The sequence below is a fragment of the Penicillium taxi genome, assembly GCF_028828555.1.
Source record: "Penicillium taxi strain IBT 34144 chromosome Unknown utg000005l_segment0_segment0, whole genome shotgun sequence".
Lineage (NCBI taxonomy): Eukaryota > Fungi > Ascomycota > Eurotiomycetes > Eurotiales > Aspergillaceae > Penicillium > Penicillium taxi.
Window position 1 is genome coordinate 1,459,127 of NW_026643207.1, and position 14,654 is coordinate 1,473,780.

The 14,654-nt window shown below is 47.6% G+C and overlaps 5 protein-coding genes across 5 annotated transcripts; all 5 read right to left on the reverse strand.

Annotated features, from left to right (window-relative positions):
• Positions 1–33: 33 nt before the first annotated feature.
• On the reverse strand, positions 34–670 carry N7495_007885 (actin-related protein 2/3 complex subunit 5 family protein; the record flags this gene model as incomplete). Its single annotated transcript, XM_057210536.1, is given in 3 exon segments — positions 34–186; positions 198–249; positions 312–670. 3 exon segments carry the CDS (start codon positions 668–670, stop codon positions 34–36), a joined length of 564 nt encoding a protein of 187 aa, XP_057060079.1.
• Positions 671–1,402: 732 nt separating this feature from the next.
• Positions 1,403–3,378, reverse strand: N7495_007886 (glycoside hydrolase family 71 protein; the record flags this gene model as incomplete). Its single annotated transcript, XM_057210537.1, has 2 exons — positions 1,403–3,073; positions 3,151–3,378. The coding sequence occupies 2 exons, from the start codon at positions 3,376–3,378 to the stop codon at positions 1,403–1,405; spliced, it is 1,899 nt and encodes a 632-aa protein (XP_057060080.1).
• Positions 3,379–4,289: 911 nt separating this feature from the next.
• pmcB (putative calcium-translocating P-type ATPase(PMCA-type)) lies at positions 4,290–8,333 on the reverse strand (the record flags this gene model as incomplete). The annotated part of the gene is made up of 4 exons (XM_057210538.1): positions 4,290–6,538; positions 6,597–6,742; positions 6,798–7,228; positions 7,278–8,333. 4 exons carry the CDS (start codon positions 8,331–8,333, stop codon positions 4,290–4,292), a joined length of 3,882 nt encoding a protein of 1,293 aa, XP_057060081.1.
• A 2,406-nt stretch (positions 8,334–10,739) lies between these two features.
• Positions 10,740–12,329, reverse strand: N7495_007888 (uncharacterized protein; the record flags this gene model as incomplete). The annotated part of the gene is made up of 1 exon (XM_057210539.1): positions 10,740–12,329. The coding sequence occupies one exon, from the start codon at positions 12,327–12,329 to the stop codon at positions 10,740–10,742; it is 1,590 nt and encodes a 529-aa protein (XP_057060082.1).
• Positions 12,330–13,594: 1,265 nt separating this feature from the next.
• Positions 13,595–14,341, reverse strand: eb1 (microtubule-binding protein BIM1; the record flags this gene model as incomplete). Its single annotated transcript, XM_057210540.1, has 3 exons — positions 13,595–13,657; positions 13,712–14,193; positions 14,275–14,341. The coding sequence occupies 3 exons, from the start codon at positions 14,339–14,341 to the stop codon at positions 13,595–13,597; spliced, it is 612 nt and encodes a 203-aa protein (XP_057060083.1).
• Positions 14,342–14,654: the final 313 nt, after the last annotated feature.

Genomic DNA, 14,654 nt, shown 5'->3' on the forward strand with positions numbered 1-14,654 from the left:
AAGAAAAAGGAGATCACCGCGCATTCTTTCCACTTAAACCGTCCGGCGGTCGGTCATAACCCGCACAATCGATCCAGTCCCTGTTAATTCCACTAGCTTCTCGTGCCAGTTAAGCAGCACGCTCATCTGCTGACCACCGCCGCCTTCGCCGAGGTTCCGGGCCTGGACCTGCGAGAATCCTGTAGTCTGGGGGAGACGTTCTTGCTCTGGGCAGCGCTACCAGGGGTGGTCCCTGTCATTCCCTTGTAGCTGGATGAAATTAGCACGGCCCTGACATCGGTCGTAAAATGCATATAACGAATAAGACCTACAGATACTTCATCAAGCAGTCTGCCCGCTCTGATCCACCATCCGAGCCACAGACACCCTCCAGTACCCGAGTCATCTCTCCCTGTCGGATACCCTGTAGCACTTCAGTTACAGTTGCCAGATGCACCTCCTTAGCACGGTCATCACCGCCTAGCGGCGCTGTGTCCAAAACATGGCGCAGCGCGCCTTCTGTGTCGCCGCTGCGCAGCAACTGGCGCACCTGGCCGGCGACATTGGCAGCATCGCTAGAGCTCGCAGGTTGAGGCACAGTGGCAGGAATGAGGGTTTCCATAGGGAAATTGACCGACGACTCCGGGTCGAGCTGGTCGATATTGATGGTGCGGTAATTGATTTGCGACATAGTGGCGGGGTTGTTCTTGTTATGGATTTGAAGGCTTAGAAAACCAATTTGGAGCCTCTATTTGTAGTCTAACTTTGATTTCAAGGGCTTAGAGCTAGGAAGAGTGGCAGAGACAGGTTGTCGAGGCGGACGTGTTTGGGTTATGTCGCTACGGTGGGCGGAAAGCGGGGAGATCGGGGACAGAGGAAAGGGTCCCGGGTGACACTCGATGGGAGAATATGGAGAGAGGTTGGAGTGAAAAGGAAAAAGAAGAATATATCTTCAGAATCCAATGACTATAAGGAATTGGTGAGGTGAGTTTAAAGGGGGGTCAATTGGGTGGATTAATGGTGACTTGGGGGGAAGGCGGAGCTAGTGGTGGAGGTCTATTGCTGCCTGAGGCATAAATGATTAAGCTTTCCTACTCTATAAGTTTTGAAGATTAAGAAATGAACCACATTGGATTTGAATCTCAAGTGATGACTGAGCAGCCTGGAAAGCCACACTTTTCTCCTGTCATTCCAAGCGTGGACAATATGGTGCTATGGTGGGAGTTGCGGATATTTCAGAGACATTAAAATTTGAACTAGGGCTGACTAGGTGTAATAACTTGATGTCTTACTATTTTACACTGGCAGTGGCACATATTGGTAATCTATTTGATGCAGTGCTTGAAAGTAAACTCTCCTATTACTCGCAGCTTCATAAATCTTAAAAGCATGACCATCATCATTGGTTCTAGTTAAATTTATATCATAACCAAGAGAGCACATCCCATAGTTCTCCCCCAAAGACACCAGCACAAACCAAGAAGAAAGCCCCCATGACTGGATGACGAAATAGTAAAGGGATCTGAATCTGTCCACCACTATTCTTAGGCCTAGTAGTCGCTGTAGGAGCCGGATAAGTTCCATTTCCAGAGCAATACGAGTCAGGACAAAATCCCCAGTAGCACGCAAAAGAGCATAATCCTGTGAAAGTTGTGTCACCATGTTTGGGCTCACCCTTCTCATAAGATGCACGGGGCTTCTTCTTTGACTTTCCCATGGCAGTACAGTAACACGTCCCAAGTGGGCAGTAACCGTACTTGCAAGTGAACTGGCAAAGGTCTGTGAAATTCGAGTATCCGAAACCTTCGATACAGACTTCCTGTGATAGAGAGAGCTTCGGTGAGACCGGCTCAATCACTTTTCCAGACAGAGAACTTCCAACCCATGCATTGTAATTGGCAAGACCACCCGAGCAGACAGTAGAGAGGGGGTTACCTTGAAGACGCATTGATTCCTGATCATCTCGCGAGATTATGACAACAGTTTTTCCAAGAGTTTTTGAATCAAAGTCAAAACTCCCATGGTAGATGCCAACTCCGCCGTCAGGCTCATATTCCCATTTGGCATTGTTTTTGATACCGCCAATGCTCACGGCAACAGAAGCATTGGAGGTCAACAGTGCAGAGAAAAATATCTTATCTGCAAACCATGTACCAACGTCGAACCCAGTTTGCAGCTGACTCGGTGTAAAGTTAGATGTGTTTCCGTTAGCACAGGAGACAAGAGGTTGTGTGCGGTACCAAACAACCAGACTTTCCTCCGTAATAGATGCCTTCCCTGCCTTGTATAGATCGATCACATAGGGAAGCTGAGCCCGCCAACCATCGTGTGGCATGTCTCGTGCATAGTTGAACGGTGCCTTGCCAGCAATGAATACACCGTAGCCTTTTTCGTTTAGCGGGCCGATATAATGAGACTCGCCATAGTCGTTCCAGGAAATGATCTCCACCCACTCGGGCTCCAAAAAGGCTATCTCCACCCAACGGTCATACCACAGGTCGTCACCATGACTGGCCCAGTTTTTCTTATACTTCGGCATATTTGTGTAGAACCATGGCGAAGCAGGCATCATATATGATTTATTGGCTTGTTTGAGACTCTGAATATATGACGCATCAGCGTAGGTGTTCATCCTTCTGGAATCCGCCGCTGGCCAGGCTGCCCAGGAAAACAAGCCATCAACAACGCCGCCTGCTAGTTGAAGTGCGGAAGCTGGTTTGACAGAAGACCAGTCAGGAACAAAGAAGCAGTCTATCTCTTTTTTGATTGTAACCCAGTCTTCGGCGTTGCTGGTTCCTTCAAACGTGGACGTAAATGGCTTCCCATGGTGTCGATAATATGCAGAGCTAGTAGAGTAGTTTTTTAAGAGAGCTGCAACTTGCATTTTTGGCCAGGCCCCGTTACCGTCGTAGTCGAAGGAGAAGAAAAGATGGAACTTGAGACTCTCGGCGGCAGCGAAAGCGTCAGCAACTGCTTTCTGATTTGTTTTGACTCCATATGCCATATTGAGTGCGAATGCGTCAATGTGGGCTTCTTGAGCTAGTTTCATGTCATTTTTCCAATCTGACGTGTCATATAGCGCTGAATTTGCCATCTAAAGTATTCTGCAGTCAGTGAGGTGTCAATAGAGAATATCTGGGTAAGCAACATTTGAATAAGGATACTCCATACCATGAAGTGAGCGAAGACTGCCTTTCCGGAGACACTTGAGAACAGAACTAATAGAGTGAGAAGAACTTTTAGATACTCCGCTAGGGAGAATTTTGATACCCCCATCTTGATGCTAATTGAAAGCAAAAACATGAGGCTCTGTGATAGGGATCGCTTGCCAATAAAATGGAAAATCCGACGAAACTTGGAATTCAGATCTGAGCAACGACGGCCCGGGGTGCTGTACATATTATTGCCTAGATACATAGATAGTCTTGGAACCCTCGGAGCGTACTGGAAATCCCTGGCCCTAGGTTCGTCCTCGTGGGAAATTGGTTCAATCATCTTCCACGGTTGTGAACTACCATCTACCTAGTACGGAGTACAGATCGTACAGATAGATCAGAGTTACACGGTCACAGATGATTGATTGGATTGCTATATATAAATCTTGACTGAAATAACGTCTACTTATACGATCTACCTTCTAAAACTATAGAAGCCATGGGGTCATAGACTTTATTGGATATCTTCACAATGAAGCCAATCTTCTGAGACCGGAGCCGTAAAGGGAATCTTGGAAATATCAACTTGGAGACGTTGGTAATTGTGATTATCCCTAGATTGATATTTAGGTAGTTTGGTTTGCTAATAAGTCCTCAGACCCTGCCTATGTATGTATCACAGCGCCCTATTAATCTCCGGTAAGATCCGGTCTTTTGACGCCGTAAGTCTGGGATTGGTACGGTGAATATCTTAGATCCTGACAGTTCCGCTTGGCATATAGTATAGTGATAAGCTGCCCAAGTGGTTACACTTAACCGCACCGGATAGGTACAGAACAAACAGTGCCTTTTTGCCTTGAGTTCCAGGGTTGCTGCTCTCAATTCGATATCAAATCTACGATGCGGTGGGTCCATTATTTCACCGGTTGATCTTACGAGCTCGAACTTTCAAGGGCAAAAACTTTTAGAGCTGAAGGGCTTGGATCTGTTTTGTCCCGGGTTATTTCGATGTCTTTTAAATTTTGATATAATTTCATATTTCATTTCATCTATATAACAACCACCCCAGGTGGACGGCTCAAACGCTATAATGCTAAAATTCTATCACAAAAGCCATCCATCATTAAACATAATTATATACGTGTGCAAGAGCTCCTAGGGCGAGCTTGTGACAGTGATCGGAGGCACTGTTATAGTCGGCGGAGTTTTAGGTCGCTCATGGCTCTCCTGCTTAGCCAATTGGGCCGGAGCAGGGGCCGGAGCAGGGGCTGGAGCAGGGGCCTCTACATCAGAGACGGGAGTCTTTAGCTCAACTTTGTCAGCGGTATCATCAGTCTTGGTATCATCCCGGAAGAGAACGCGACGGGCAAATCGCGTGACTGGTCGAAAGACCGCCTTTATACCGCGAGAAAGCATTTCCCAAGCCTTGAGCAGCGGCTTCATGACAACACTCATACCACGGACGACAGCGTTGAAGACAACACCGAAATGACGGTCTGGAATTAGGCGGAGTACCACAGCCCAAGGTAGACAACCTAGAGCGCAGATCAAACAAACTGCCCACAGGATGCCATTCAGTCGAGTCACGCCAAAGGCCTGGCCGCCTACGTAGACGATCATAACCTGTCCGCCAATCATGATGGCGTTGATAGTTAGGAACCAGTAGTTCCGGAACATGCCCTCAAAGATGTTGAACTTGTTGTCGAGGCGTCGGTTATTGAACTCGTTGAAGATTTGCATCCACACAAATGTGTTGAAGACGACTGTAGAGAGCTGTTTAGCTCGAAGGGTTGGATCATTGTTGGCGAGGTGGGCGTTGAGAAGCTTGTCTCCTGCGAAGTAGAGCATAAAGGTTATGGCAAGTTGGTAAACAGCCTGTCCGAGGATCATCTTCCACATGGTCAATGTGAAAAGTGACGCACTCTTGGCTACTGGTTTCCGATCCAGGATCTTCTCTGTCGGGGCGTCCGTAGCCAGAGCGAGAGCAGCGAACGTGTCCATGATCAAGTTCACCCAGAGAAGTTGTACTGCATTCAGAACACTGCTGTTGGAGCTGCTGTACACAGCAGACACGAATGTCAGAATTACAGCAGTGATGTTGACAGTGACTTGAAACTGCAAGAATTTAGCGACGGCATCATTGACAGCTCGTCCCCACGCGATCGCAGTCACAATGGACCGGAAGTTATCATCCAAAAGAATGATCGAGCTAGCCTCCTTGGCTACTTCAGTTCCAGCAATACCCATAGAAAAACCGACATCTGCAGTCCGCAGAGCAGGTCCATCATTGGTACCATCACCCGTCACAGCAACTGTTTCGCCGAGAATCTTCAATCGTTCTACAAGAATACGCTTGTCCTCCGGTGAAGAACGTGCCAGAACCTGCAGGCGGGGTATTACTTGATCCATTTCCTTGTCGGATAGTCGTCGGAACTTAGGACCTTCCATAACGAGGCCGTCCTCTGTCTTAATTCCACAAGATGTTGCAATTGCAGTTGCCGTTGCGACGTTGTCTCCAGTTACCATCTTGACTTGAACTCCTGCAGAATGACACTTGCGAATGGCCGGTGGAACCTCAGGTCGAAGAGGATCCTGAATTCCCACGACACCAACCCAGGTCATTTCACGGAAGACATCGTCGAATTTGGCTTGAGACGCATCGTCCTCTAGTCTTTCGGCACCCTTCGGAGGCCAGACGGTAAAGTCTGTATAGACAAGTCCGATAGTTCGGAGAGAGTCCTGTGCATATTGGTCGATGGTCTTAAGAATCTCTTGTCGTGATTCTTCAGAAAGCGAATCTGTATTGATTCTCTCTTTTCCTGTCTCGAGATCGGTAATTTGCGAAGTGCAGGCGTCCACCATCAACTCCGAGGCACCTTTGACGAGGAGGCGATAGCCAGTGCCTGCCTTGCGGTAAACAACGCCCATACACTTTCGCACAGAGTCGAACGGGATGAGCTGGACAATCTCAGTAGAACCACGCTCCGAAGGCAGGTCCATTCCCAGGTACGTCTGTGCCAATTGAAGGAGAGCGACCTCGGTCTTACTTCCTACAAATTGCTTCTGGCCATCTTTCTCATCCTCAAAAGCAGTGGAGTTCAGGGCAACGCTTTTAACAATCAGTTCTCGAACCGGGGCAGACAGCCTCGGAAAGACTTCAGAGGCTTGTTGTGATGCTATGCCATTTTTGGTCTCAGACAGCTGAGAAAAGCTCTCCTTCGAACCCCAAGTGCCAGTGACCACCGTCATTTTATTTTCAGTCAAAGTTCCAGTCTTGTCTGAGCAAATCACAGTAGCGTTTCCCATTGTCTCGCAGGCCCGGAGAACACGGACCAGATTGTTCTCCTTGACCATGCGAGAGGTAGCAAACGCAAGGGCAAGTGTGACAGCCAAAGGAAGACCCTCTATAGACTTGTTAGCTTCTGGGTACTATGATATCTAGACATAAGTGACGTCACTTACCGGGAATGGCAACAACGATAACAGTCACAGCAACAATCAGGATATCTACAAATTCCTTTCCCTTGACGGCAGGACTTCGGTCAGGGTGATGTGGAAGGTCGGCGACAAATCGGAACAGCAGGACGAAGAATAAGATGATGGCAGCACTGAGAATCACTGTTAGTACTTTCCACGTTGTAAGATGAAGTCATATAAACTTACGCCGAGCCAAGATATCCAATCCAATCAGCCAAACGACCCAGCTTCACCTGGAGTGGTGTCGGGTCATCGGAAGTTTGCAGCGACATCATGATGCGGCCGTAACTTGAGTAAGGACCGACGCTAGTGACTAGGTAGGTACCGACACCTTCAAGAACCTTGCTGCCAGATATCAAGAACGGATCAAGTCTTTTGGTTGCGGTGCCCTCGATAATCTGCTGCCATACCTCATGGCCATTTGTCTTTTTCATTTGATCTGACTCGCCAGTAGCTGAGGACTCGTCACATTTTACTCCATGTCCAGTGATTAGGATTCCATCAGCAGGGACAGAATCACCAGGCTCCAGGTGCAGAATATCGCCGACCAAGACATCGTAAACTGATATCAGCAGGGACTTTCCCGATCTGATGACTTTGACTTCTCTATCATCGTTCTGGAAATGGTTAGTAAGCGATAGTAGCGAGCTGAATTAAGATACTTACTCGCTTGTTAAGTTTAGCGAACTGTCTTTCCTTCTGCCAATCATTTGCAGCAGTGACAACAGTGACGATCAAGATCGCAACGCAGATAGCCACTCCTTCCACCCAGTCCACACCTGAACCTCCTCCATCCACTGTCTCATATATGCCCAATGACAATGATACAATTGCAGCAACAGTAAGTAGTATAATGATCTTGTCGTTATATGCAATCCAAAAAAGCTTGAAGAAGCCTGTCGACTTGCGAGCGGGCAACTTATTCTGGCTGAAAACACGAATGCGATCCTCAAATGGCGAGCCATGTCCAGATGGTGGTGGTTGTGGTGATGGCGCTATTGTCTGACCGGGCTCTGATTCTGCCTTTATTATTGAAGACCGCCTATCATATAATGGCGGAGTAACTTGTTGAAAGTCAACTGTACCCGCCAATCGACCTTCATCGGGAGAAAGACCTGCACTCAGGTCCGTTCGTAGACCACGCTCCAACCCCTGCAAGCCACCAAGGGCGTGGAAAGCCGCGAGAGACTTGGGGTTCTGCATCTTATTAAGCTGACCCGGAGAAAAGGCAAAGCGATTATCCTCGATGTGAAAATCAGCTTCTTCTCGAGGATCGGGGTTCAGAGCATCTTTGAGTGATACATCATCGTAGATTGCTTTAACATGGGAGGGATCCGTTTCGGAGTTAGCCCTAGAGCGGATCATAGTCTCCGCAGTTGATGCGTATGAGCTCGAACGAGGACGTAAAGTATCACCATCAATGGAACTAGAATGCCGATGTGATGCATTATGCACCGTCAGATGGCCTTGATTTTGGTTCCAAGCCATATCCGGTGAAAGAGATGTTGACGTCGGACTATGATTCAAGTCTGTGGGATTAGACCATGATGAAGAGACAGCAGCAGAAGAGGCAGATAAAGAGCGCTGATGGGGAAAAAAGTTAGTAACAAGTTGGCGCCCAATGTGAATTCCAGGGCTTTTTACCTCTCTGCCAGAAGTATCTGTCACCACAAGAGGATCAAGATATGGGCGCTTAGACTGATCGGATTGTGAAGAAGCCATTTGCGCTGCACCAATGCAATTTTAAAATGACAGATTATTATAGTGTTGGGTAGTACTGTACCCTGATTTCTGTTTGAAAAAAGGCAGGGGGATGTAAAGTCCTGATATTCCCTTGAATGTTTTAGCCAAGATTATGGACTGGGCGTCTAGAGTAGGCTGAGTATATATGCCGAGGCCGCCCAGCATTCACTGAGTTTGCAAATGTCACTAGTTTTTTAGGAAAATATGCCAAGATTATGAGTGTATTGTTTGACCCACTGGATCATTAATGGGTCGGAATAGGATGTTAAGTGATGTCGTATGTGGCAATCACGAAAGTAAGAAGTAGGAAATCCCAGGTGCACAGCCTCAATGGCGATTATTGATACAATGATACCTAATGTGATTTAAGCTTCACTCGGACCTTGCTTGTTAATACGCCCAGGCTTCAGATTTCAAGATATACGGTAAATGGTATTTCACACAGGCTATTGAAACTAGTTAGGCGCTTTATTTTGTCGGTTCCAGATGTTCCCCACTGGATACAGTTATCGGCCCCAGAACCAAGGGTCCACACTTGAACTGTCCAATGTCCGTTTAGATACATCAAATTGTGGTTGCCGCCGGTCTTCAAGGTTGATTGCTGCGCCTCAATCCACAATCCAATGATCGAGCAGAGATACAAGCGAACCTGGTAAACGTTATAATCATCATATTGAACCTTAGTGTTTGTAAAGCACGTTTTGGTATCTAGAGTAAACCTGGTAAACACTTTACAGTATACAAGTAATAAAATTGTAAGGGGGATTAACCGTCATGCTTGGCTTACGTCCTAGATTTAACATAAGCCATAAATACGAACAAAGAATCAGCAGGGGCTAACCCCGGAGTCCGGTTGTAAGAGATTAACGCCTTCAATAAGCCAACGTTTGGGACTTCGGACTTCGGAGGTTGGGACTCATCCCGAATCTCTGCAGCTGATGAATCTGCCCACCAGCCACATATGTGGCGTAGAAGTGTGGCAATGCAGTCACGTGCTCTTAAAAGCAGAAACAAGTCACACGAGAGTATTATGAGGTTTAAGGTCACATGGGTGCAGAGAATGCGGTGTGGGATATTCTGTATACGTTTAGCAAAGCCCAGGGCTTCATTATAAGCTGATTCAGAGTCTAATCCACCTGACCAAAAGTTATTGAAGTCCTCTGATTCGAACAGGCCGGCGCGTACGCTCCTGACAGGTGATCCTAGTAGTGAGCAGATTCTAGCATCGCCCCATGGGCTCAACCAGCTGCGTATCACGGCTCAATAGGGTTTAGTTTCGTCGAGAATCAATTCTTTACCCTTGCTGTTTGATGTTCTGTAAGCATGGCCAAGCTCTTGGCAGGCATACGAGTCATTAGAGTCGAAATCGGGGCATGCGGTTTATCAAATCACTCGTTGGACCGGAAACCCGGCGTTTTTGGCCACTTGCATTGCTAGGGCCTCTTCTTTGCGCCATCAGATTATTTCAAGCTGAGCCCGAATGTGCTTTGAGCAATTTGGCTATCGTATGAAATCCCAGTCTAGCTACTCTGATCAGGCAAAGTCAGGCAGGAAGACGCGTGGTATACGAAGTAAACCAAAGTTTCATAGTGGAGAGGGAATAAACTAATAACTATGGACTAAGGCTAAATAGATCAAGATCGAGATAGAAACACAAGCCACATCAAGATAAGGCGCAGAAGTGTGGCTGAAATTAGCTCATGGTCACGTGGGCTCTAGACCGCTTAGTGCACATCCATGTGAGATTCAAGCAGCCCAAGGTTCCAGGATTCTATTTTGGCAGTGTTTTGAGGCTGTATATGTCAGAAATTAAAGCCAAACAATGTTACATATTGATTCGGTACCTAGCTAGTCACCTAGACAGGAGGGCGCAGCCTCAAATCCACCTCGTACTGGCTACCGGGAAATATATTTAGCCAACCCATAGCGTCATGAACTACCAGGGGAAATATTAATTGAAGACTTAATTAATGAAATATTCTAGAGATATCCAGGTCTTACTTGCTCGGCTGAGGGCTCCATGATAGCACACGGAAATATCAACAATCGCCAGGTTAGAAAAAAGGTAATAAGAAAGAAAGGGAAAAAAAGAGGGAAAGAAGAAGGGGTATCTATGTAGAAGAGTAAATGGGGTGGATGATAAGACAGGGTAAAAGGACATTTGTCAGGGAGAGTAAGAGAGAAACATTTAGAAAAACAGCTCTCGATGAGCAGCAGAAAATTGAAGGGTGAAGTTTCAAGATCCAGTAAAAAAGAGAAGCACCGAAATAATATCAAAACGCTCAAAATTAGTCGTAGCCTAGTTCATTTCCGAGCATGAAGGCATCGGCTAACTTGTTTTTCGTATCGCATAGCCCGTATCTTATAGAGGAAGAGAGTCATAGATTAAAGATCGAGACTCTCCGTGAAGCGACTCCCACGACTTCCGTCATGACTGGCGAGACTGCGGCCCAATCCGTCGGGTAGTGCGCTCTGGGGTTGGGGATAAGAATGAGTTGGGGTGATAGTATTCGCAAAGTTAGAGTTGACAGAGCCAGATGGAGGAATCTGAGCTTTATTCCTTATGAATTTGATTTGGTGCTCGTCTACCTCTCGGGTCACGGTGGTATCCAAGGGAATTCCATATGGCGAAGTGGGCGGTGGTCCATTGTGTACCGGGGAGGAGAGGGGTCCTCCAGCTGGTGATAATGGAGAGAGACCATACAAGTCAGGAAGGCTGGAGGCGTCATCTGTACTGACACCGCCGCCATAACCATCGCCTCCATGAGTTAGGACGGGAGGAATCTTACGTCCTGAGATCTTTTGAAATCCGCGTTCACTCGAATTTGAATCGTATGTAGTATCCGTGGCCGTGGTGGCGGTTGACTGCCGCCAGCGCTTCATAAATGCGGGCGCAAAGTATGAAGACCGATACATGTGATCCAGATTTGAATTGTGTTCCACCATCTCTCGTGACGTTCCAGCATCACTAGATGGGAGAGTCGCTGTACCACCCTTCTGAGTTCGTCGGCGGTATAAGAACAAAAGGAACAGAAAGAGCACGGCCAGACCCGCGACGCCTCCAACGACACCGCCCACAATTTGCGGGGTACTAGTAGTAGAATCATTGGTCGTACTGGCTACTGGTGCGATCTGCGTGTTGCTTGAGGTTTGTGCTGACCCGGTCCCGCTAGCGGTACTCGTCTCCTCAGAACCTGAAGACAAATTTGTTTCCGAGGAATGAGTGCCGGAAATTAAATAATAGTCGCCAGAGGAGCTGGAACTAGAAGTTGGAGTCGATGTGGGGGTTGGATTATAATTGATGGTGGATGTGGCGTTTGAAAAAGTACCAATAAGTATATGAACAGACGAGTTGTTACCCGACGTAGGGGTTGATATGGTGCCCAGAGGTGTCGAGGTTGTGGGTAAGAAAGTGTGCGAGGAGGCCCTTGGCGGGGAGCCTGCAGCAACTTTACTAGTGAGCGCGGTGGTTTGTGTAGCCGGAGAGGTTGCCACGGGGAAAGATGTCGGCGAGGTGGTAAGCGATGAGTCGACCGAATTTTCCAGCGAAGTTATACTTAAGGTCGTAGTTGTAAGAACATCAGCATCAGATGTGGAACTAGAAACTGTCATCGAAGAATCGGCGCCAACGGACGCAGAGAGAGTCTGGGAGTTTGCATCGACCACTTGCACAACGGTCTGAACAGAGTCAGCCGCCACGCCCTGGGTGGAATCCGCTTCTTCCCGTTTCAAAAGCTGCGCCTCGTCTTCAGCTGGTACATCATGGGGACATGTCGTATTGTGAGTTTGGTCACAAATTTCGGTCAAAAGTGGGTCTACCAGGGCTTGCATGATCTTCTGGTTTGTTTCAGCGTCTCGGAGAATATTGGGTTCGCTATCATCTGTATCGTCTCCTTCACTATCCTCGACTGCCTCGTGTTGGTGCTTTTCGACAAGCCTTGCAAATCGAGAATGGCGGTGGCCATGGCGACTCATCGCGTCAATTGACGACGATGGCGGGGTACAGAAGTGTATTCGTGACTCCTCACAGAGGTTCGGACTGGGTCGACCAATTCTAGCACAAGAATGAGATGGAAAAAGAAATCCGGGATTCAGTTGAATAATTGAAGACGGAATGAAAGACAGGATCTTGCCTGATAGTTCATAAGATGGATCTTCCAAAAGTCTTGGTTTTGAAATACGATAGAGTGGGAACAAATCGGGTGGGTAAGGAGTGGACGTCGCGATGAGTTCGCTGGCGAGTGGTTTCAAAAGGAGTGTGGATAAACATTCGACAGAAAGTTTCAAATCTGTAAATATTCGCAGGTTAGTAGATGTCAACATAGCGGCGCCTTATAGGGCTGCCATTGACAGTCTACATCAATCATTGGCAAGAAAGATCTCACTTGATATTTAAGGAGTGAAAGAAGAGAGAGAAAAACCGGTCAATGGAGGGGCAGATATCGCGACCTAGTCCATAGCGATGTCGACGGAATTCCCTCAAAAGATAGTCGATACCAGCGTTGGGACGGAGAAAGTAGGCGGAGTTGAATAAGAGAAGGTGTGACAGTTGAAGTCGATGAGCACACTGAACTCAGATTGGCGAACCAGTTCGACTCGTGGTGGGTGAGATTTAAAAGAAAGTCGAAAGCAAAGCGAAATGAGCGAAAAGAGTGAGAGTGGGACGACAAGACCCAGACCGGACTAGACACTTTTTTCCCCTAATCAAAAGTTTGGGTGACCCACGGTGACGAACTAGCCCGAGGGGCCGGAGATGATCTTTGATCTTTATTTTTGGAGAGTTGCAAAGAGGGGAAATGGTGAATATGTAAGAAGAAGGGAAGATGGAAAATCAAAAGGGGAGTTGAGTGCGTTCTATTGTTTACATTGTGTTCCACGGGTTCAGACTCTGCGAGGAGAGAACTTGCATCAAACACGCACTGGTATTGATGCAGGTACACGGCATGATGAACCAATCAAAAAGGTATACGACTGACAGGTGGAGTAGATATAAATAGTCTAAACTAGATTAGGTCTAGACTCTACGTAGGTTTAATTATGGTGATTAGTATCCTCTTCCCGCAAGGACTCACTTGTACTAGTTAATAAGAAGCAATACTAGTAACGTACTTGACTAGTTCATGGAATAGGCCAAATTCCATCTTCTCTGCCAGATGAAACATCAAGACCGCACTGGGGGTATTTGGTAAAGGGAGCGCTTATTTCTCTTTCTCTCACCCACTGAGACACTAGTTTCAAAATTAAAACGTCTCCAGTTCCTCATTCAAGCCTTCCTCTGCTTCGGCAGGGATCTCGAAGCCATCCTAGTTCCTCGTCAGTATGACCGGTGATGATTAGTGCAAATATCTACAACTCACCTCAGTGGAGTACAGGATACCCTGGATGTGCTTGACCAGCGAATCATCACCATTTTCCAACTCGGGATCAGCCTCAATAGCACTCTGCAGAAGCAGCTCAATATCACGTAGTTTAGCGAAGTAGAAGTCTCGCTCTTTCTCCAGGCCGCTGATAGCCTCCTTCTGTGTCGCAATCTCCTGCTGCAGAGCAGCGGTGGCAGGTCCACTTGCTGCCGCGGCAACCCGGGGACCCCGAGCTGCAGTCGTGGTAGGGGTCGCTCCACGCCGGGATCCAGCAGAGGGAGCACGCGCAGCCGGGGCAACACCACCGCCAGGAGCGCCTGACGCTTTCCGTCGGCTTACAGCATCGTAGTCACCGCCCGGGTAGTGCTGGTCCCAGTATCGCTTGACCCACTGCAGGAACTCAAGGTTGTCCTGCATGCGGCATTTTGAAAGGGATTGAACGGGGATCGGCTTGTCAACGGCATGGCGGGCAAAAACGTCTAAATGTGGGGTATGTTAGACAGGGGGGAAAACGGTTTGGCGGACTTCTGAAATGAGGGAATAGCCTGTTGAGGACGTACTCTGAAGAACTTTGAAGTTTTGGAGGTAGGCGTATTCGGAGTTGACGTTGAACTTGACACGGGACATGGGTACGTCCACTAGAAAAAAAAGATTCCCCGCATCAGTAACGGTTATTCTCAAAGGGACTGGCTGACAGCCAGTCAGGACTCGGGCGATGCCGAAGTCTTACTCACTGAAAATCGAATCAAAAACCTGGCATAGAGCAGCGCTATTCACGATTGATCAGTCAGTTGATAGCGATCCCAGTATTGTATTCGTGTTGATCATCCATACCCGGTTCCACACTGCTCGATTTTGGTAATGTTCAACTGCAGAAGGTTGTTCAACCATTGCAGAAGTTCTTGTCTGGATAGATATTGTCGTTAGAGAACCATCTTTG